The 22,379-nt window shown below is 36.1% G+C and overlaps 1 protein-coding gene across 9 annotated transcripts in view; it reads right to left on the bottom strand.

The window, feature by feature from the left end:
* The window catches only part of SRSF11 (serine and arginine rich splicing factor 11), a 45,950-nt gene that overhangs the window by 13,735 nt on the left and 9,836 nt on the right, over nt 1-22,379 (bottom strand). For 2 of the 9 annotated variants that reach the window (XM_037145299.2, XM_053655502.1), the window contains exons 1-6: nt 17,106-17,519; nt 10,515-10,648; nt 6,613-6,722; nt 4,872-4,964; nt 2,264-2,313; nt 943-1,070 (exon numbers count right to left, since the gene is read on the bottom strand). In XM_037145299.2, coding sequence (XP_037001194.2) covers nt 943-1,070; nt 2,264-2,313; nt 4,872-4,964; nt 6,613-6,722; nt 10,515-10,648; nt 17,106-17,308 — 718 coding nt within the window. In that variant the 5' untranslated portion in view covers nt 17,309-17,519. Of the gene's footprint in view, nt 1-942; nt 1,071-2,263; nt 2,314-4,871; nt 4,965-6,612; nt 6,723-10,514; nt 10,649-17,105; nt 17,520-22,379 lie in introns of those variants that run through there. The other 7 variants (XM_037145303.2, XM_037145305.2, XM_037145302.2 and 4 more) reach the window with 5 other exon arrangements.

Here is a 22,379-nt window from a genome sequence, read left to right as displayed (position 1 = left end):
TTGATAAACAGGCTCAATATTTGGGCCTAGCATTTGGAAAGTCATTCATTCACTATACTTCTCACTATACTTCTGTGAAGAAACTGGATTTCAGGAAGCTCACTCTCTTCTTCCTCACCAATTTCCAACTGTGTAAGTGTAAGAGATATATCTAGAAATTAACTTAGGATGTAACAAGCGAAATAAAAACATTGCCTTTATGGACAATCATCAAAGTGAGAATCAGTTCCTCCTTTACTTTCAGACCATTTTTCCATTAACAGAATCCATGTTATTATTTTTTTAAAAAATATTTTATTTATTTATTTTTAGAGAGATGGGACGGGAAGGGAAGGAGAGAGGGAGAGAAACATTAACATATGGTTGCCTCTCATGTGTCCCCTGCTGGGGACTTGGCCTGCAACCCAGGCATGTGCCCTGACTGGAAATTGAACCTGTGACCCTCTGCTTCACAGGCCCGTGCTCAATCCACTGAGCTATACCAGCCAGGGCCCATGTTATTCTTAATGCTGTTATTAATAATTAATAGAAAGTCCTGGGGGAAAAAAATCATAAGAAAAACCACTTTAGGTCATTCCAGTTGTAAGTTTTCACTGAAAACAGCTGCAGCACGGTGTTCTAGCTTTGGAGCCAGAGATCCAGTGGTGTATCTAAAAGCTCCTAGTGTTTGACATGTGACTTTCAGGTAATTAGTATTTTATTAATTAAATGGCATAATTCACATAAAGCACCTGTATTAATTTGTCCAATATTCAACTGGCTGCCTTCTGTACAGGCCATGATTGGGGGCCGGGTGCTCTGATGGGGAATTGAACCTGCCACCTTTTTGGTGCATAAGACAACACCCCAACCCACTGAGCTACCTGGGCTGGGTGCAATAATCATTTCTGCCCACAATCATATAATTTAAGAATCCTATATGAGTGCATCAACATATTTTACCTGGTTCTATGGCAGCAGAAATTAGGGACTGTGCTTCTCGAACTCTCTTCATGGCTTCCTCTATTTCTTTACTAGAGGTATCTGATTTCAGACTTGGTGAAACAAGACCAGCAGCTACATGATTCAACCTGAAACAGAACCAAGAACTGAGACCAGGAATATTTTAAAATGCACAACAGCATTTCAAATAAATATGTAAGTGCTTCATATAACATTTTAGTAAGATATTCCTTGCAAAAAGAAGGGGAGGATCCATTTTTTTTTGGTGAAACACACCATACAGTACCCCTTTGAACATTTAATGGCTCCTACATTTTAAAGACTCACGATATCCAAAATGGGCAGTGGCCAAAGTACATAAAATTCCTGATCGAAGAAGCTAAGATGCACCTTTAAGGGTTTATATTTATATTGTACATTTGAGAAAAAAATTAGACACCAAATTTAAGTTAATAGTTATTTGTGGAGAAAGGGGGAAGTGTAAATAAAAATGGGTACACGGGGAATTTCAACTTTATCAATGATATTTTATAAACCGGGTGACAGGCATATAATTGGATTTTATCTAATAACTTTGAAGAAAAGAATCCACTAACTACTACAGTAAAATGATTCTGTCCTTCCTATACTCTCCCACTTATTGATAGTGACTTTCACCAAGAAGAACAAGCACTCAGTTCAAATTTAAAATACTAAGAAATTATCAATTAAAATGACTATGACTTTCTTATATGTCCACTAAGTAGGAAATGTAACAGTTACAGCATGTAGAGAACTTTTCAAAGCACCTAAAGATGCTGGTCATTATGCCCTATGTCACTCCTTGGCTCTAGGCTATTTCCCTCTCTCCTGTCTCGTAACTCCTAATCATGTGCTAGGAATTAGCTTCTCTGATCTTCAAACTAAGTTCCTGTCCTTGTAATGTTTCCACAGCACCTTTGTACTTCCTCTAGTTGGATCCACATGCTTCACTATACTAAATAATATAGTGACTAGAGTATAAATACTATAAGATTACAAGCTTATAGTAGGGATTCAATACATATAATATTTCTAATGAATCAACTAAAGATAATTTTTAAGCTATTTTCCCGTTATTTCAATATATTTATAATTATTTTGAAAGACTCAAATTACAATAAATCCCTTTACAGATGGACTTACCATCTTAGAAACAAGGGTTTTTCTCCTTGTTCCTAGAGAAATGAATTACGTATAGTGCATCTTGACATAATTATCTTTATAGCTATCAAAAAGTAACTATTCTCCAGACACACACTATATCCACATCATCACTGGAAACAAAGGAAAAAACCCTTACTTGGGATCCACGGTACTCATAAGCTTCAGCAACTGATCTGCTGCAAGAGACTGCAAAAACAAAAATGGAACAACAGTGAGAATACTAAAGTAACAATGATTGCTATTTTATTTTTTTAGGATGCTGAAACTCCTGAGACAACTTGGCAGACCTACAAAAAGTAACATTTGAGGCAAATCAATGACAATGGAAATACAATGCCAACCAAGTGTCATACTAAGTTTTCTAGTAGCCACATAAACGTTACTGGCTATAGTACTGATACTTTAGCAAGTTAAATATGAAGATCATAAGAACAAATACTCTCGATTTTACAGGACAATTACCTGATGATTATTTAAGACTTTCTGAGGGAAAGTAATGCCACTTTAAAAAACCCCAAAACCAAATTCAAAGTGCTTAGACAATAAATGAAAATTTTTCACAATGTAGGGATTCCTTAAAAAAGTTGGTCACATTACAATGGAAACAAAATTTCCAAGCAAATAAATAACAAAAACAAAGACTTCATAACATTAAGTCTCTTAACAAGAGTATGTGAGAAAAAATTAATACTACCCCACAATCATTTCTATCCTGCTCTTGAAATGAACAGTAAGTTAATAAAATTAAATTTTTAATTATAAGAATGAGCTCAGACTTCCAGCCAAGATGGAGGTGTAGGTGGAAATACTGTACCTCCTCACACAACCAAGTTTAAAGACAACAAAGTTTTGGTAACAAAAACGCAACCAAAACACAGAAAACTGAACTGTACGGAAGTCCGACAACAATGAACCATTCATCCAGACCGGTAAGAGGGGCGGAGTCAGCGACTGGAGGAGCAGGGTCCTGCAGGAAAAAGTGGCCAGACTGACCCAGGTGCATAGGCGGTTGGCAGATCCCAGGTGTGGGGTGACAACAGGTGGACCCAGTGGGGGCGCAAGGCGGCTGGCTGACCATGGTCACACATGCACACTCAGATAAACCAGGTGAAGGAGCAAGCAGTGAGAAAGACCATGCAGGCTAGGGCCCCAGCGATGGGAATTAAAGCCTAAAAGCACCAATTGCAAAAACTTTTCGGGGTCAAGGTGCCAGGAAAAGCTCCCAGACTCACAGAGAGTTTGTTGGAGAGACTCACGGGGTCCTGGAGGGTACACAGGCCCACACACCTGGGAGCCAGCACCAGGGGGACCCGGTTTGCTTGCGGGAAGTAGCAGAGGGAACCAAAATCTGACAGAGAACAGAAAAAACACCACTGCCCCTCTCTGACCCCACCCGCACATACAGTGCCACAACCCAGCAACAGGGTTGCCCCGCTCTGGTGAACACCTAAGGCTCTGCCCCTCATACATAACAGGCGGGAAGAGACCAAAACATAATAATGGCTCAAGAAAAACAGTTCAAAGCCCCAGAGTGACCAAGAGATAGCCAACCGATCAGATGCACAGTTCAAAACACTGCTGATCAGGATGCTCACAGAACTGGTTAATTTTAGTCACGAATTAGAGGAACATATGAAGGCTAAACTAATTGAAATGAAGGGAAATGCAAAGGAAACCAATAGTGATGGAAAGGAAACTGGGACTCAAATCAAGGGAGTGGACCAGAAGTAAGAAAAAAGTGACCAAACAGAAAAGAATGAAGAAACAAGAATTCAAAACAATGAGGAGAGGGGCTTAGTAACCTCCAAGACATCTTTAAACATTCCAACATCCGAATTATATGGGTACCAGAAGGGGAAGAGGAAAAGAAACAAGTGGAAAACTTATTGGAACAAATAATGAAGGAGAACTTCCCCAATATGCCGAGGGAAATAGACTTCCAGCAAGTCCCAAAGAAGTTACTTCCAAAGAGGAACAACACCAAGGCCCAACATAATTACATTTACCAAGATTATAAAGATAAGGAGAGAGTCCTAGAAGTAGTAAGACAAAAGGAGAGAGCTACCTACAAAGGAGTTCCCATCAGACTGTCAGCTGATTTCTCAAAAGAGACCTTATAGGCAAGAAGGGGCTGGAAAGAAGTATTCCAAGTCATGAAAACCAAAGACCTATAACCAAGATCGATCTATCCAGCAATGCTTTCATTTAGAATGGAAGGGCAGATAAAGTGCTTCTTCAGATAAGGTCAAGTTGAAGGAGTTCATCATCACCAAGCCCTTATTATATGAAATGTTAAAGGGACTTACCTAAGAAATATAAGATGAAAAAAAATATGAACAGTGACAGGACAGCAAACTCACAGTTATTAAGAACCACACCTAAAACAAAAGCAAACTAAGAGGACAGCTAGATCAGGAGTGGAACCACAGAAATGGAGATCACATGGAGGGTTAGCAACAGGGGAGTGGGAGGAGGAGAGGGGGGAGAAGGTACAGAAAATAAGTAGCATAGACAGTAGGTAGAAAATAGGGAGAAGGGCAAGAATAGTATGGGAAATATAGAATCTAAAGAACTTGAGACACGTGGACATAAACTAAAAGGGGAGGAATGGTGAGGATGGAGGTCTGCAGGGTGGAGGGGAATGAAGGGAGGGAAATGGTTCAACTGTAATGGCATATTCAATAAAATATATTAAGAAAGAAAAAAAAGAATTAGCTCAAATGGTGAAGGGTATTAAATTATACCTGTGAATTCAAATTTGCTCCAGGAAGCCCAAGTGCAGCAAGGGCAGGATCAAGAGTAGGAGCTCCCAAGGCAGCCAATGGAACAGCGCCAATCTGTGAAATGACAAATTTTATTTATTTAAAATTTCATTTTTCTTTGCATTTTGTGTGTGTGTGTGTGTGGGGAGGTTGTCAACTTATTCTTCCTTCTAAAGGGCAAATAATTAGTTCAAGTTTGTAGGCTATGTGACTGCTATTACACCTACTTGGTTATACCACTGTAGGTTGAAAATAGGAACACATAAAAAACCCCAGAATTTATTTATAAAAAATTGTGTATTTATTCTCATGTTTAAACTTTAGTCACTTTCAAAGTACTCTCCACTTGATGCAATATACCTATAGAGATTTGTCCACCGCTCAAAGGAGTTTTTGAACTCATCAATTTTGATATCTTTTAGTGCTTCTGCTGTTTTTTGTTTCACCTTATGAGCACTAGCAAAATGTTTCCCTTTAAGGACTTTGTCCAGGTAAACAAAAAAAGTCATCGCCTGGGGAGCCTTCAGTGGAATAGGGAGAGTGGGTGGGACCTGGGGGTCATGTCCCTTTTGGTCGAACGCATGCTTGAGTTGCAGGCCAGGTCCCCAGTTGGGGGTACCTGAGGCAGCCAACTGTTTTTCTTGCACACTGGTGTTTCTCTCCCTCTCTAAAAATAAACTAAATCTTAAAAAAAATAGTAATAATTTAAGACACAAACCATGCAAAATCTTACAGCCCCGAGGGCAGTCTGACCTTCTCTATAAGCACTATACTGAAAGTGTTTCAATTTCAATTGAAATTTTTAGTTTCAATTTTTAATAAATATAAGGTTCTAAATTTCTGTAGTTAGCTATATACTCAGTTCTGTATTAATACCATTATATAAGGTATTTCAGTTATTACATAATTTTGTACATCAGAGATATCTACAAACTTCCCAGATCTGCATTTCATAAGTGACAAACAACCAAAGTCATACTAAAAAAGCTGGGAATTCATGATCTCAGTCTTTCTATACCATGCAGTTCATTTAATAGTTAACTAAACCACTTAGGCAAAATGATTTAATGAAGGAATATCATGAAGTTTTCTAGTCGAGGCTCCATCATTTGCTTTACCTCTGAATACCCTGACCAGCTACAATCTTTCTTAACGGCTGTAATACATGGTATTTAAAGAAACTTTTGGCTCTAAAATCAACTTTTTATAGCATTATCAGGGTAGAAACATTAGCCAGTAAAATTTTCTTCAACTTGAATATTTTATCTTCCCCATATGAAACATATCCACGAATTCATTTTTATTTCATGCCACCTACTTAATTAAAACCTTAAAGTAAGAACAAAGAACAAAATGCACTGGAAAAGGAAAAAATTGAATTTCACCTTTATTTTTTTTCCTGGTCCAAGCCTTTTAAAGAGCATGTTCAACAGAAGTCTTATGCTACATGAGATTTTTTCATATTATTGGGTCACTTTGAGAGTTGGTGGCAAAACCAATACAACAGATATTTGTGATTTTCACAATGTTCTTTCTTAAAATGAAAATCTCTAAGAACTATTTAGTATTTATGATTGCAACATAGCCTTTTACAACATTCTACATGTGACACATCATGCTACAGACTACAATTGCAACAATGCCTTAAAAACTCATATATGTTCAGGTTTACCCACAATTCTGTGCTCTTTTCTATCCTTTAAGCTATCAACAGAGCTAGTACCTGGGTAAGTGGGTTAGGAGTAGGCAGGAGTCCACCACCTGGCAGAAGACCTGCCACTGCATTAGCTGGTGCCAACAGAGACAAAGCCTTAGTCTCATCAGGAATAACTCCTGCAGAGAAACAACCTTGCATTAGAACACACACGTTTGCAAGACAGAAAACACACAAAAACACCCAGAAAATGTCTCCCTGATACACCACCTGAGTTTGTTGAAAGTACTTATGTTCGCTAAAACATAAAGCTTGATTTCTATGATTATTTATCATTAATTTTATGTCAGAAAGAAACTTCAATGTGTGAAAATTTGTTTCCTTTTTTCTCTACAAATGGTTAAGTTTCTAGAGTAAAAAAAAATAGCACAATACACACTACTTTTTTGTTAACACTGCCAAGATTTCATCACCTGTACTCGATTTTTAAGTCATGAACCAAACGTAAGCAAGCACAGTCGGTTCTCCAGGGGTGTGCTCTCAACTTTCAAAAGCTGTTTTATGAACAACGACTCGTGTCGGCTGCTTCACTATAAAGCACACAGAAAAATCAAGATACACAAGACAAAAAAAGTTTGATTTAGGGGTTAATAATATGGTACAGTTACTATGATTTTCTTTTACACCTACTATACAAATTTTGTAAAAATTAAGAGAAGAAAGTATGTAAAAGGAAATATTCTGTTGGAATCAAGTGTAGGGCTTTTGCTGACTCATGAAAATGAATGTTTCTGAAGGTCTCTGAATACACACTGGATGTGTGTGAGTAGTGAGAGATAGAGAGAGAGAGAGAGAATAGGTAAAACAACATGGCACATTCCTTACCTGTATAGTAAAATGCTTTATGTTCCAACATGTGCCATGCTAACCATACCAAAAAATGCTACTATACGGTGTGAGTTCAAAAGCTAACTTAGCCGAACTCCTAAAGCCAAAAACAACATGTATGTCTGTTTTTAAAGCCTAATCTGTGTATTCAGATAAAAATCTAAGGGTCCTAAGACAAATATTTATGTAGACAATTTAAATTCTATCCAACAGCAAAAGCCCTATACAAATGGATTAATCTGTTAATGTGCCCAAGCCCCCAAAATGAGAGTTCAATAATACAATTAAACTACATATTTGCAAATACCAGTAGTATTTCTGTAATACATATTAAGAAACTGCATCTCATCATAAAACATACAATATGTACAGGGCACTTAAGAGAAACTGGATAAGCTGCAGAAGAAAACTGTTGGGTGGTATTTTCAGCAGGGCCTGGTATATAGTTCAGGCTGAACCAGGGAAAAGAACTGTAAAACACAACAACAAAAAAGAAAAACCACTGTTAAATAAAGGTAATGGTTCCTTCCACCTATACTGAGAAGTGCCGATAATATCAACAAATGTACACTACACAGCACTGTTATCTTGCTTGTGTCAGAGCTGTCATCAATTTAGATACCAAGAGTTATGGAGGGAGGGGGAGGGAGAAGATCATTTAGATATAGGGCATTAATGCATCAATATTAACAAACCTACAAAGATTATGGGATAATCTTGCATGCAAAATTATGTCTCAAGAGGATAATATTAAATATCAACATCTTACTCAAATTAGTGCATATGCAACATTTCTGGCAAACTAAAATCCTCTTGAGTTTATTGTGAGACACCTGATAGAAGATCTGCATCCATTACAAAAAAAAGTCATGCATCTGATCCTCTGATTAAAAAAAGACTATTTAAAAATAAAACTACAATTTAAAAATAGCAATGAGGCCCCTCACCAGTTAATTTTCATGCGTCAAGAGTATTTTTTTTACTGCTGCTTTGATAGAACCATGAAATACTGCATGAATGTGTAGAAATGAAAGAAAAAGAAACAGACAAAAGAAACAAACATTAACCAAGGAACCTAAATACCCCCCAAATCCATTACTATTAAAGAGTTCCTTCCAAATCCAGCTATCTCAGTTTTACCAATCAAGACTATTTATTCCTTACCGTAGACTGTGTCTATTGTTCTAAAACATGACGGAGAACCAACACCAAAGTGTAAGAGCTAAAACTAGGGTGAATGGTGACAAATGGATTAAGTACATCAGTTATTTAGTGGAGATAACATTAATACAGCATACCATACCATTAATTAAATACACCAAAAAATAAATTTCAGAACTAAATATTTTGGCAATTCTATATACACTTCTAAATATTTCACTTTCAAAACAGATCCAGAAAAATTACCACGGTCTAAAAATATTGATGAATGCCAATTATATGATATACTGTATTATGTTCAGGGCTTGGGTACTATGATATAATACTTTGCCAATAAGAATTCTTTACATTTAAAGGCTAATGTTTAGCATATTACTCACATGATTTGACCCTTGTTCCAAAAACTATCTGTATTTACTTATCCTAAATTTGAATTCTGTAAATTTTCTCTTGGTGATAAGTCTTATCCTACAATAGCACACTGATATAAAAGGAACTGCTTAATCAAAACACACTAAATCAAATGTTTATCAGCATATATATATATATTTTTAAAACCTTAAAATTGAGTTCACACACTTTAATATCAGAGATAGATGTACTATATTATACAGCATGCCTTCAACCCACCTATAACACAACTTAATTTCTTTAGACAACCGCAAAGGCAATTTTTCTAAGTCTTAAGGATTAGACATTTCACAACTTGTACAAGGTATGGTGTAAATGTTCACACTGGTACTCAAAGATCTGAGATAACATCTAAAATTCACAGCATCAAGATTCTGCTTCCACTGACCAATACATTAAGGAAAGGGAAAGCATTTAAAACTTCATCAGCATTAACTTAATGCTGTAAATTAACTTAAAGACTAGTAATTATTAACTTAATTAAAATCCAGTAATTTCCCATTTCACTTATTTCTTTGTCAAAATTTAGTTACCAAAAAGAAAATAAAGTAGCAATACATTGGGAACAAAGAAATTATAAAATATGGCTTAGAAAATTTTACAAAATGGAATTAAATAGTGCTGTCTTGTCACAGTGGCTTTTTTAGATCCAAAAACCCTGCTCATTATTTCTGTCAAATTACTTTAACAGCCTAAAATGTAAAAAGAGAGAAAATGTAGTTAACAAATGGTTACACCAGGAAAACACTTGGGGGACTTGAGTGCTTGCTGGCCTTTAGTTAATGTCTAGAATCCCCTGTAGCTGCAGAGGACCCACTGTTTTTCAGTCATCTGGAAGAGTTTTGCATTTGCCTTCTCCACTACAAAAATCACACACACAAATAACAGAGAGAAGAATTTATTATTTAGAGATATTCTAGAAAATATAGCAAGAATGAACAAGAAAATCTGGCAATAAAAACAAAACACCCAGTGCCCATCTGGCACCTAAACTATAGGAAATCTTGAACTTTCATACAAACCAAAATCATTGCAACCCTTGGTATACTGGAATTCAATGTAGGATATATACATATATATAAAATATATTAAAGTTATCAATGAGAAAAAGAACTAAGAAAATGAAACCTAGTCATTTATTCAAAAACAGAAATAACATTTTACATTGATTTGAAGGTTCCTGTGTCCATTCACCTTCAGTACTTCTTAATAAAACTCAACATTTACTAAATAGATGTATCTTAAGGAATTACAATTAGGTTATGGTTTTAAAGAACTTAAAAATGTTTTAAAAGAATGGAAAGGTTAACTATCTTATAAAAACATCTGATTTCTGATTTTTAGAATTAAAAAATCTTGCAGCAACTTAAAATATGGACCACAGTATAGCAAGGGTTTCAAAATGTTAATTGCTTATATTTTTAACATGCTACTAGCGCTCACTCTAAAACTATACTGAGGTAGATGGTCATCATAGGATGCCCACACAGATAGTTAAACAAAGCACAAACCTTCTGCATATGGTACGACTATCAATGCTCTGTCAACGAATACAGTGTTTGTCAGATGCTGTGCCACAACTGCTGAGTCCGGATCATGGAATTTAACAAAGCACACACGGGATGAGACTGGCAAAGGTGAATCACTGAAAAATAAATATATAACATAAAAATAGAGAAAGAGAGTATCAGGCTGAAACACATACATATGATTCATAAACCCACACCTACATTTTGAAAACAAAACAGGCAGCTCAAGTACTTATTAATTAGTTTAAAAAATCCATTAAAACCATGTAGCAAAGCATATATACAACCACTGGTGATTTTACAGTTTACCAAGTTACAAAGTCTAAAACTAAAATTTCAGAGTTTAAACAGACTACACAAGTGTCAACATTTTGAAACTAATACCAATACTAGTTATGTTCAGATACAGGTAACAAGTAAGTAGTCTTGGCTTAGAAAACTCTTCAGAGTAAAAAACCAGAATTTTCCAATTCAGGAACAAAAGAATATTGTGGTAAAGTACATCTAGTTGACAACTGAGTTTTCCTGACCCACATACTAAATAAATACCCTATCCTATACCTACAGCAGAGAAACAAAAAATTTAAGCATTCATGGGGACAGTACTCTACACCCCTAGTATTACCATTGTGCAAAATCTCAATAAGCAAAGGAGTCACTTCCCTCAGCAAATTGCTCTTAGATAAAATAAGTGATGATGTACTGGTGGTAGCTGGTAAGATAAATTTAAAAAGGCGCACATTTTTAGTTTTTTTTTTTTTTTTTTACAACATAAGGTAGTTCAAATTTCTACCACAAAAAATTCCATGAAATGCAAAGAGCAAGTAAAGGCAGGGGCTGATTCCTAATCCCAAACCAAAAGTCATTTTAAAACCAATGCATTACCAACGGTAGTAATCACACCATCCCCAATTACACATTAGAATCACCCCTGGAGGGAAAAACAACAACAACAACAAAAAACCTGGGCTCTCTACTCCACCAGGGGTATCAAACCCATGGCCCATGGACCCCATGCAGTCCAGGATAGCTATGAATGAGGCCCAACACAAAATCGTAAACTTACTTAAAATTAAAACCCTTTTTCCTTTATTTTAATTCTCTCTGGCAATTTTAAATATATGCACCCAGGGTAAAGAATCCTGCTTTACTTATAAGCCAATTATATCCTAAGACACAATAATGAAAAGGAAAATCCTATAGTATCTTTGAAAGTTATTAAATGAGGCTTATTGTGAATCTTTCTAATAAACTGGACTTCAAGCGAACATAAAAATGTATTTACATCAGACTTGGTCACCCTGGATATTTTCAGAGAGAAGTACTTGCTGCAAAAACGATGCTCCCCCCACTAATTTGTGCACTGACATGAAAATAAAAACTTATTACTTATAATGAAGACTAACACAAAGCTATTAACCTCAGATCTTAAACCTGTTAGTATTTACAAGTTTACCTAAAGGCATTTAGGTAAATGCCTCTTAGATACTAAGCACACATCCCAAGTTAGGTTCAAAGCAAAGTTGGCAATATACAGACAGGCTATTTAAAACATCTTATTCTAAAGGTTTACTGCTAATGTTTTTGAAAGGAAACTATTTTTTAAAGTAGATATAACAATGATTTTTAATGCAAAAAACTACTGGTGAAAAATTTAACAATATGACATCCAGAGCAGTGGAAAGAATGCAATTCCAGCAGTTTTAGTACTAAAACTATTATAGCACTTTGTATTCCTTTCTGACATCCACATTCTTAGCACTAAATTAAAAAGCACTTTAAATGCTATCATTTGATAGTCTTAACACTAACATAATGCCTTGGAACGTAGTATGCACTTAAATTTCTTAAATAAAAAAAAAAAAAAAAAAGAAAAGACCTTTACCATCTCTTCAACACTGTCATTGACTAAAGGAAAAAAATGACACTCAAGTTGTCATTTCATAATCCTTATGAAGAACATAAGGATAATGAACAGTTCTTTAAAAAGAAATTAGAAAGTACTGCCTACATGCTTACAATATATTTCCACTTACTTGGCAATACTTAAATGATTAATATTTTTTCTACCCACTGATCATAGGAAAGCTACCATTATTACCTGGGCTATACCAAACCTGCAAGTGGTGGTGAGGTAAAATATGAATAATTTAAATACCATGGAAAAGACAGTCACAGTAAGAAAACTGAAAAAGGCAAATAATCCATCTCTTCCCACTTTATATGGTCATCTTTTTTTTTTTTTAAAGATTTTATTTGTTTATCTTTAGAGGGGAAGGGAAGGAGCGAGGGAGAGAAACATCAATGTATGGTTGTCTTTCGTGCGTCCCCTGCTGGGAACTGGCCTGCAGGGAACCGGTCTGCAACCTGGGTATGTGCCCTGATTGGGAATCGAACCGTGCTTGTCTGGTTCGCAGGCCCGCGCTCAATCCACTGAGCTACACCAGCCAGGGCTATATGGTCATCTTAAAACCATTGGTATGTGACCCCACAATTATATTCTTACAATTTCTCAATTAAAATTAATTAATAAGAGACACATATTAAGATAGAAAATGGATGCTTGAATTTAACATTCATACTGTATTCTGTGCAAGTAGCCCTTCTAATGTAGGGCTACTACATCTAAAAATGTAGTTGTCTTTACTCCTTATCTTTAAGAATATAAATGAGGCAAGACAGTGAAAAGAACTAAGGAAAAAGATGAAGCGAGCTCTGTGTGATGCTCTGCCCTTTACCTAGAGTGGTAGAACTGTGTCTAATGGTTTCTTCAAGTGTCCTCCTAAGGGTTGACAATCTTCTAGGATGCATACAGAAAATTTAGATGTTTCCCATCAAGGCCACTGAATCTTAGAATCCCTTTTATATAGACTCTGATTCTTTTACAAGATGTGTAGTTAATATTTTTATCCACTGAGAACTTCTAATTCAGGCCACTGACACCACTCTTTCAACTCCCACCTTAATGCTGTGCTAAACCATTTGAGTAGAGAACTTTGAGCTTATAAACAAAATCATCTCCTAAGATACCCCAAATAGCAGGTATGTGAGAATGGTAACATCTGCCTGAAAACTTGACCCCGTTGACCTTATATGCCCTCTTCCTCATTGTGTTGTCGGTTTTGAAGAAATACAGAAAAATGCTGCATTTAAATTTTTTCCTTCAAGGCAAACTAAGTTCTCTTCCTTACCTAACAATACTAAGTTAATCATTTGATGATTAAAGTATTTTTAATCACTAAAATAATTTAAATAATTTATTTAAATAATAAATTTAAGTATACTTGCAATGTTACAGTAGCCTTTACTGTATAACTTTGGGATACATTTTCCTGGGATTATTATCCTATCAACACTTCAGTTATATTTCCCATCATGAAATCCCACTAAAACCAAACACTTGAAGAACACCCACTAACTGTAAAAAAGTTAATTCCACTCACAATTGCTGGGTTAAATAAAAAAGGAAAAAAATCATGACTGCCCTGGCTGCTGTGGATCAGTGGATTGAGTGCTAGCCTGCCAGCCTGCAAACTGAAAGGTCACCAGTTCTATTCCCCAGTCAGGGCACACACACCTGGGTTGCGGACTACACTCCAGTTCAAAGGCAACCAATGACCAATGGATGTTTCCCTCTTCTCCTTCTCCCTCCTTCCCTGCCCCCGCTATAAATAAACAAACAAATAAATAATCCAATTATATCCAACTTGATGTGTCACACTATCAGTCATGTGACTTTTAACTTCCTCTTAAGAAAATCATGATCAAGCAATACTGAACAATAAAATTGAAGTTCCAAATAATAGATCTGACACTGGTAGAGTACTTTGGGCATACAAAACCACCTACATGAAATTCTAAATTCTATCTTACTCCATTTGTAAAATGGGGTAAGATACTTTCTCCATCTGGGTTTGTGAGGGCTGAATAAGATAAAATAGGAAAGCATCTAGCATATAATAGACATACAAACAATGCTGAATTTCCAACAAGCATTTTAGGAACTAGAATTAAAGTAAATATTTTTCTTTTAAAAAGACAACAACTGGAGGAAACGGTGATGGATACTTTCAATGGCTGCAGGGCTATCACACTGAAGAGAGGATTAGAATATTATTTGTTGTGAAGACAGTTTGATAACTGGGTAAAACTATAGGACAGCATCTTCTGGTTTAAAAGAACCAAGAAATACATGGATTCAGTAATGAAACAAAGAGCAACCTTCTTGAGGACACTGTTACTAAAATGTTTGCCAATATACAGATCTCAAGATTCTCACCTCCCCACCCCTCTGGGCATGGGCTCAGTCATGTATGTACATTAAAATGCCACATTCTTAATACTGAAGACCCCAAGGGCCTTACATTCTGGACGAGGAAGAGTTAAACTTAACTTGCTGATTGGTGCTATAGAGAAAAACAGTGTAGTTGAGTTGAACAGAGAATACAGGAGCAGGGAAGATATATTTTTATATAGGGTAATCAGCAAACAATTCTCTGATTAGGTGGCATTTCTGCAGTAAAATGAAATAAGTGTGTCATGGCCACATCTAGAACAAAAGAGTTCCAGGTGCAAATGAATGCCTTCAGGGGTGGAAAAAAAATACTCTAAAAAAAATATCATGGCCAAATGTGTTTATAAGTCACAATTTTATGTAAATCCAGCCATTTAATCTTTAAGAGCCAAGTTTTGAAATGATGAACCCTCTTGGACTACTAGGACTCCACAGCACATTATCACCAGCAAGATATCGAAGAAAACTGTAACAAGCTTAAAGTGTCAATAAAGTGTTTCCAAATTGTGCTGTCAGATTAGCTACTGAGATTTAAATTTAGCAAAAGCAGATTAGCTACTGAGATTTAAATTTAGCAAAAGCAGATATCTAAACAAGTACTCTTCAATTCAGGAAGACTACTAAGGTAATAATATAGTATCTACCATATTGTAACTGCGTACATTTTCAGAAGAGAAAATAAAATAGTCTGTATATATGGGAACATATATGAAGGACTCAAAGAGCAAAAACGTGTCAATACATAACTCCTTCCAATAAAGTCTTCTTAATGTACAGTATCCCCAAACCATGCTATCTGGTACATATCAACTATCCTGGTTACATGATGAAACTACTCCTTTAATTATAAAACATAAAAGCCATGATAGGAAAAGATGAACCAGAAAGCTGTCTGTACCTCTGTCATCTTTTTAAACAATGAATTACAAAAAGAGCAATCTTCAAAATAAAGTCCTTCGAGATCAGCAACTGTAACTAAATTCTTAACAACTTCTGGGACTAGAAAGAATTATTTTGTAAATAATTCCAGTATCTCAAATACTTTGAACCACAACATGATTACTATAATCAAATGTGTCACCCATTTCCTGCCATTTACTGTTTATTGATTTTATTAACAGTATAATAAGGGATATGGTGTGAGAAAAAGTAACAGCAAAACAACTAGTTCTGTATGTTCATATTATGAAAGCTATTTGTCCTTCATTACCAAAACAAATCAAGTTTCTATTCAAAATAACTAATATAAATACATGTTTCCAGAACTGTACACTTCATGCAAATAATTAAAAGTCTTACCCCATGTACATTCCCCTAAAAATTAAAGATACAATTTGAAACCACTAAGAATCATTTAAAAATATTTTAAAGAGTGATGAAATCATCAACTTCTATTAATTATATTGGTGTACCAATGTAGTGCATATAGTAATGATTTATTACACCCACCCAAACAGCAGATCGCTATTTCCTGTTTAGTACTTAAGTGACAACATTAAACTATGGGGGGTGGGAGAATATACCGGCAGTAACATTTGAATTTTCACTCTTCTGAAAGAATGCATGATTGTTTCATTTCTAATGTTTGTTTTACTCTTTATCATCTTATCTAACTTCATAGCTTCTTTAAATTACTTCTTTATAATTCAGTCATTTAACATTTATGAGATTAAAAAATAAAAAAATGTGGGACAAGATAAAAACAAAAAGCCATATTCTAAGTTAAAAATTTTTAATGGTAAAATATCATAAATATATACATTATTTAAACAAAAGTTAACTTTAGCTTTCAGCTATTAGTCGTTTTTGTCATTAAAATTAAGTACTCTGGTTCACTGAATTTACTGTTTGCCAAACAGCATTAACTCTGTATTCACTAGGCCAATATCACGGAACAATACTTAGCGATAAGTGAACCACCGACTAGAAAGTTAAATAATAAATTTACACTGAAATGAACAATTTTGTTTCTTCCCAAAGAGCTCCCAAATCAGAAACATTTGATTAACCAGAACACATAAAATGCAGGTACGTTACTTTAATGGCCCGAGGAACGACCACGTTGGCACAATTTAAGTTGGAAAAAAAGTCTGAGATTAAGAGCGTCTCTACATCCTAAAAACCCTGGCCCTGCCTCTGTATCAGTAGGCACAATATGCAGACTCTTTCCGAAGTAATGCAACAGCCAGCCTCACTACAGCTGCACGGGCCTAGGAAATGTTGTGGTTAGGCCCCGGGCTGGGGCGGAGTTAGCAAAAATGATGGTGGACGATACTCACTCCGGCGGGAAGAGGCGCAGTTCGTCGATCTTGCCTAGGAAACCGAAGAGGGTCCGCATCTGCTCAGAGCTAGCGCTCGGGGAGACATTAGTCACCTGGATTACCTCCGTGCCGCCACCTCCGACGCCGCCGCCGCCTCCGCCACCCGGCCCGCCGCTGGGGCCTGGGCCCGCAGTGCTGGGGACAACGGTAGTATTGCTCATGGCGCAGCTCGCGATCTCGCTCCTGCTTTAACACATCAAACACACAACAGACAGTGAGAGGGAAGGGAAAGAGAACCGGTTCGTGGAAGAGGAGACAAGACGGTGTCCTTTAAAGCTGCTGCTGCCTCCGCCGCCGTTTCTCTACCCCTCCGCTGGCTGAGGGTGAAGGAGAGAGCGCGCGGTAGAGTTGGAGACCAAGAGAAAATAAACGGCCACCCACACCCCGCCTCCAACACGTCACTGGGGGCTGAGCTACCCACAAGGCCTTGCGGTGACTGGCGCGTAGGCACTGGCTCCGCCCCACACAGACCTAGCTAAACTCGCCAGCAGCCAGGACCGCCAGACACTCCACAGTCTAGGAAAATAACGTCATCCCTTTTCACTACCGCGCTTTTGTTTCTGGTTTGTTTGTTTGTTTTTTTAAAGACAAATGGAAGGCATCACTTTTTTAAAAAGGCAATATTTACAACCCTGCAAAAAAAAAGTTCATTTTGGTAACCATTCTTATTAAAAATGCCCAAGATATTTTTTATACAAAGAATCACTACAGATTTGTGTAGTTACTAATGAAATTTCCACCCTACCTACCAAGATTTTCCTCTTCACTATCATAGAATTTTCTCAATCTTTACATACACTCTGGTAACAATAAATTTTATAATTTGCTTTGTCAGTAAACCTTCAAAAATATCTTTTTTAATGTTACACTTCCTAGTGCTTTGTAAGCTACTTTCAAAGCACATTGTACAGTATCTAAATACATTCAAATACAAGATATGAACACTGCAGAAAATTTTGCTTTACACACACATTATTCCTTAAAACTTTTTGAAGCTTTTGACTATACAAATGTACTTGCTTAATTTTTCAACCTCATCTAAATTTTACTTTCATCCAGTTATTCAATGACTTGCAGTTCCCCAAACCTGACAAAATCTTTCATGTCACTGTTACTAACGACTTCCCTCTTACCTAACTGCCATTTTGGGTAGGGCCTTTCTTCCATTACTGTCACAACTTGTGCAAGCAGTTGCTTAACTAGGGATAGTGAATTAATAAGGAAAGTGTTGTTAATATTGGGAGGGTTTCATTTGGAAGGGAGTGGATGGATGTGTGAATATGAGCTTTTAAAGGAGAGGGGTGCCCCCTTTGATCGGAAACAAATCTTTTTAGTTGAACATCTTCTCGATTTGGAGGATGGATGCTTGTGGTGTTTTGGTGAAACATTGAATCGCTCAGGAGATTCAGTTCCACTACAGCCCAGCTTTTCCACCCTGTGACTTCTGGCTTTTCTCAAACATAAAGGCACCTCTGAAAGGGAGGGGATTTCAGACTTTCGATGAGATTCAGGAAAATACAATGGAATTGCTGATGACAACTGAGAGAACTGTGTGCAGTCCTAAGGTGTCTACTTTGAAGGGGACTGAGGTATCATTGTCCTATGTACCATGTTGTATCTTCAGTGAATATCTCTATTCATATTACATGGCTGGATACCTCTGGACAGACCTTGTAATTGACATGCATCCCTCCTTACCCACAAACCCATGAATTTTCTGGGTCATTTTAGGACCTAGTACAATGTCTGTCACATAATTAATGACCAATAAATGTGTTGAACACACACATAAATATGCCTTAATACACAGCCACTTATTCCATGAGAATTGGTAAATAATTTATCTGATCCTGAATATTTTTGGAGGTCAAAACCTGAGGCCTTATGAAATATTTCCATTAGAAAATTCTGTTATGGAATAATGCAGTCAAGAGTATAATTTGTGAGAGATCAGAACACTAAATTACATAGATCTGATGTAGAGCCAACTGGCTAGTTTACTTATCAGCTAAGTCACTCCTGCTAGCTCTTATACAAAAGAAGGATGAGTTGGTGAATGTAAGCCTTAGGAAAATTATAAATTACAACTAATTGTGTATTAGTCGTAAATGTATATCTGTGAATATAAAAATGTCTAATTTATTCTCTCATTTTGAGAATGATATACATAAATGTCAATTACAGATTCTTAACAATTTGATCAAATTAATTGTGTATGGGGTCCTACAGAATGGAAGTTGCCCCAGGGGCCCGGCCACATCAGAAATCTAAGTCAGTCAGCCTACATTTCCGAAGAAACACCTGTTAAGGAAATTACCAATCAAAATCCTCCAAATAAACTCTAGGGGGCTTACCTTAACCTAGAACAGAGAATTTCAATCTTTTTCATCTCATGGCACATATAAACTAATCACTAAAATTCTATGGCACATTAGAAAATGATGATTAGGCAAAAAGAAGTGTAAATGTGATTCACTCACACCAGATGGCTATTGTACTGGCTGTTGTAATTTCTTTATTTGACAATCTAAGTTAAAAGAGGTCAGTGCCCTTAAGTATTCAGGTAATATATATTTTAAAGTTTTTTGAGGCATACAGTTTGAAAATTGCTGTCCTAGTAAATAAGACCTGCTAAAGCCTAAGAAGAAAATTGCCTATCTCCTGGCCAGTCACACCATTTCCACATTGCCTTTCCTAATAGTCTAAAACTCGCTCTTGTCCAAAACCCTTTGGGAAGAATGCCCTACTGCTTGTGAGGCAGTATACTCATCATTCCATGCGCTGTTCCCCTTGAATGAAGGTTGTTACTAAATTGTTCTAGTTTTGCCATATGACAGACAAGTTCAATTCTTAGTAGGAGTGCCTACTATGTGCCAACATGCATGCCACAATGTTGTGTGATAAAAGGAAAAATATCTCAAGGGCAAGATTCATGCACAATGCATGAATCTTTTTATTCTCTGTGGTAGAGATACAAAAATCTTTTACATTACTCTACACGTTTTTGTATGTTTGACATTTTCATAATTACACATTGAAACCAAAAAAATAGTCCTGTGATAAAACCTTTTAAATAATCATAAGTCAGTTTTGTATATAATAACTTATTGAACATACAGATAGATGATGCTTCTACAGGAAGAAACAAAGCAGAAAAATTTTATTCTAATATAGATTATTTTTTAATATTTTATTTCAAATCACCAAGCAGCTAGAAAAAAATATTGGACTTAGAGCCAGAAGGTTGGCTTAAAATACTACCCTGTCATTTACTAAGCATGATTTGAGGAAATTTCGCTTCACTGCTAAGAAACTACTTCAGTTAGGAGCTGACTGAGGAGGTGAATCATATTCTTAAGATCCTTCTAGGATTTAATAAGTAGATTAAGTAATTAAATGTTTTGCATACTATTGTCTGTTTTCCATAGAAATGAAATGGCTGAAAGCAAGTAGCAAATATTTCAAAGCTAATAACAAATTTATCCAATCTATACTAGTTTTAAATCACTTCAGATTTCTTCAGGATTCCAATTAACCAAGACTCTAAGAAGTACAGAATTTAGAGACAGGTATCATGTCTGTCTTATTCACTTTAACTCCAGGATCATAAGACACTGCTTAAAAACTTGGAAATTCTTTCAAATACTATGCACCTGCTATTATAGTCTAGGATTTTTCCTAGTCATTTGGTAATATGCAGAGAAAGCACAGGCATTGTCCCTGATCTCATAAAATATCAGGCCTAGTATGGGAAACTTCTCGGAACTCTCTCTAAAAATAAATAAATAAAATGTAAAAAAAAAGGGGGGACAGAGAGAAAGGCCCAGAGGGTATGATCAGGTTTGAAGAAAAGTAGGAGAACCATTCCTTTTGAATGAATGCTTTCCAGTTTATTTTTTACAGAGACTTAATGACGATCCTACCTGTCAGTATCATGTGAAAAATGTAAGTATAGGGAAGGGTCATAGCTCATTTTTGGGAATGGGTTAGGGCAAGCTTCCGGTTACAGCTAAATGATAAATATTACCAGGGTTAATGTTATTTGTAATCCAAAGCAAAAAGTATTGTCCTTTTGGCCTATATAGTTATATTTGGCTTGTATATACATTTTATACTACATAATTGCTGATATGCTTTTAAAATACAGAAAATAATTCACAGGATCCCCATAATGGGACCCTAAAGCTCACTGGTGGGGAACCACCACCAGCACACTAAGAAAATTTAAACTGATGCTTAATACTGGCAAGAAGTCTGTCAAAGAGTATTAGAAAATCATGCTTTAAGCAAAACCTCAAAAACAATAGCAACCCTCTGTCATAACAAATTTAGATCTTTCTAGTCTCAAACTGCTAAAAGATCTCATGTATAAAAGAATGAAATTAGATTGCTATATTACACCATAAGGATTCAATCCTTGACTCTACTTACTGGTTTGGTAGTAATAAACAGCACAAACGCTGACTTTTCTGGTTTCAAAAACACAAACAATAAAATTAAAAATAAACAAGTGGGGCTCTGGCTGGTGTGGTTCAGTGGATTGAGTGTCAGCCTGCAAACCAAAGGATCGCTGGTTTGATTCCCATTTATGGCACGTGCCTGGGTTTTGGGACATGTCCCAGGTGGGGGGGAGGGGGTACATGAGAGGCAACCACACACTGGTGTTTCTCTCCCTCTCTTCTCCTTCCCTTCCCCTCTCTCTAAAAACAAATAAAATCTTTTACAAATAATTTAAAAAATTAACAAGTGGGACTACATAAATTAAAAAGCTTCTGCACAGCAAAGGAAACCATCAAAAAATGCAAAGACAACCTATGGAATGGAAAAAGATATTTACAAACTATATATCTGAAAAGGGGTTAATATCTAATATGAATAGGGAAGTCATATAACTCAACAGGAAAAAGCAAATAATCCAATTAAAAAATGGGCAAAGGACCTGAATAGACATTTGTTTAAAACAGATATATGAATGGCTAACAGTTACAGAAAAAGATGTTCTGCATCCCTAATCTTTAGAAAAATGCAAATTCAAACCACAATGCTATCACCTCATGCCTGTTAGAGTGGCTTGCATAAAAAAGACAATAGGTAACAAACGCTGGGGAGGATGTGGATAAAGAGGAATCCTTGTGCACTACTGGTGGGATTGTAAATTGGTACAGGCACAATGGAAAACAATATGCAGGCTCCTCAAAAAATTAACAATCAAATCACTACAAGATCCAACAA

Source organism: Artibeus jamaicensis, unplaced genomic scaffold (assembly GCF_021234435.1).
Source record: "Artibeus jamaicensis isolate MK-2021 breed Jamaican fruit bat unplaced genomic scaffold, CSHL_Jam_final scaffold_1019, whole genome shotgun sequence".
Taxonomy (NCBI): domain Eukaryota; kingdom Metazoa; phylum Chordata; class Mammalia; order Chiroptera; family Phyllostomidae; genus Artibeus; species Artibeus jamaicensis.
The sequence above is the reverse complement of the archived record's forward strand: the minus strand, read 5'-3'. Positions and strand labels throughout refer to the sequence as shown.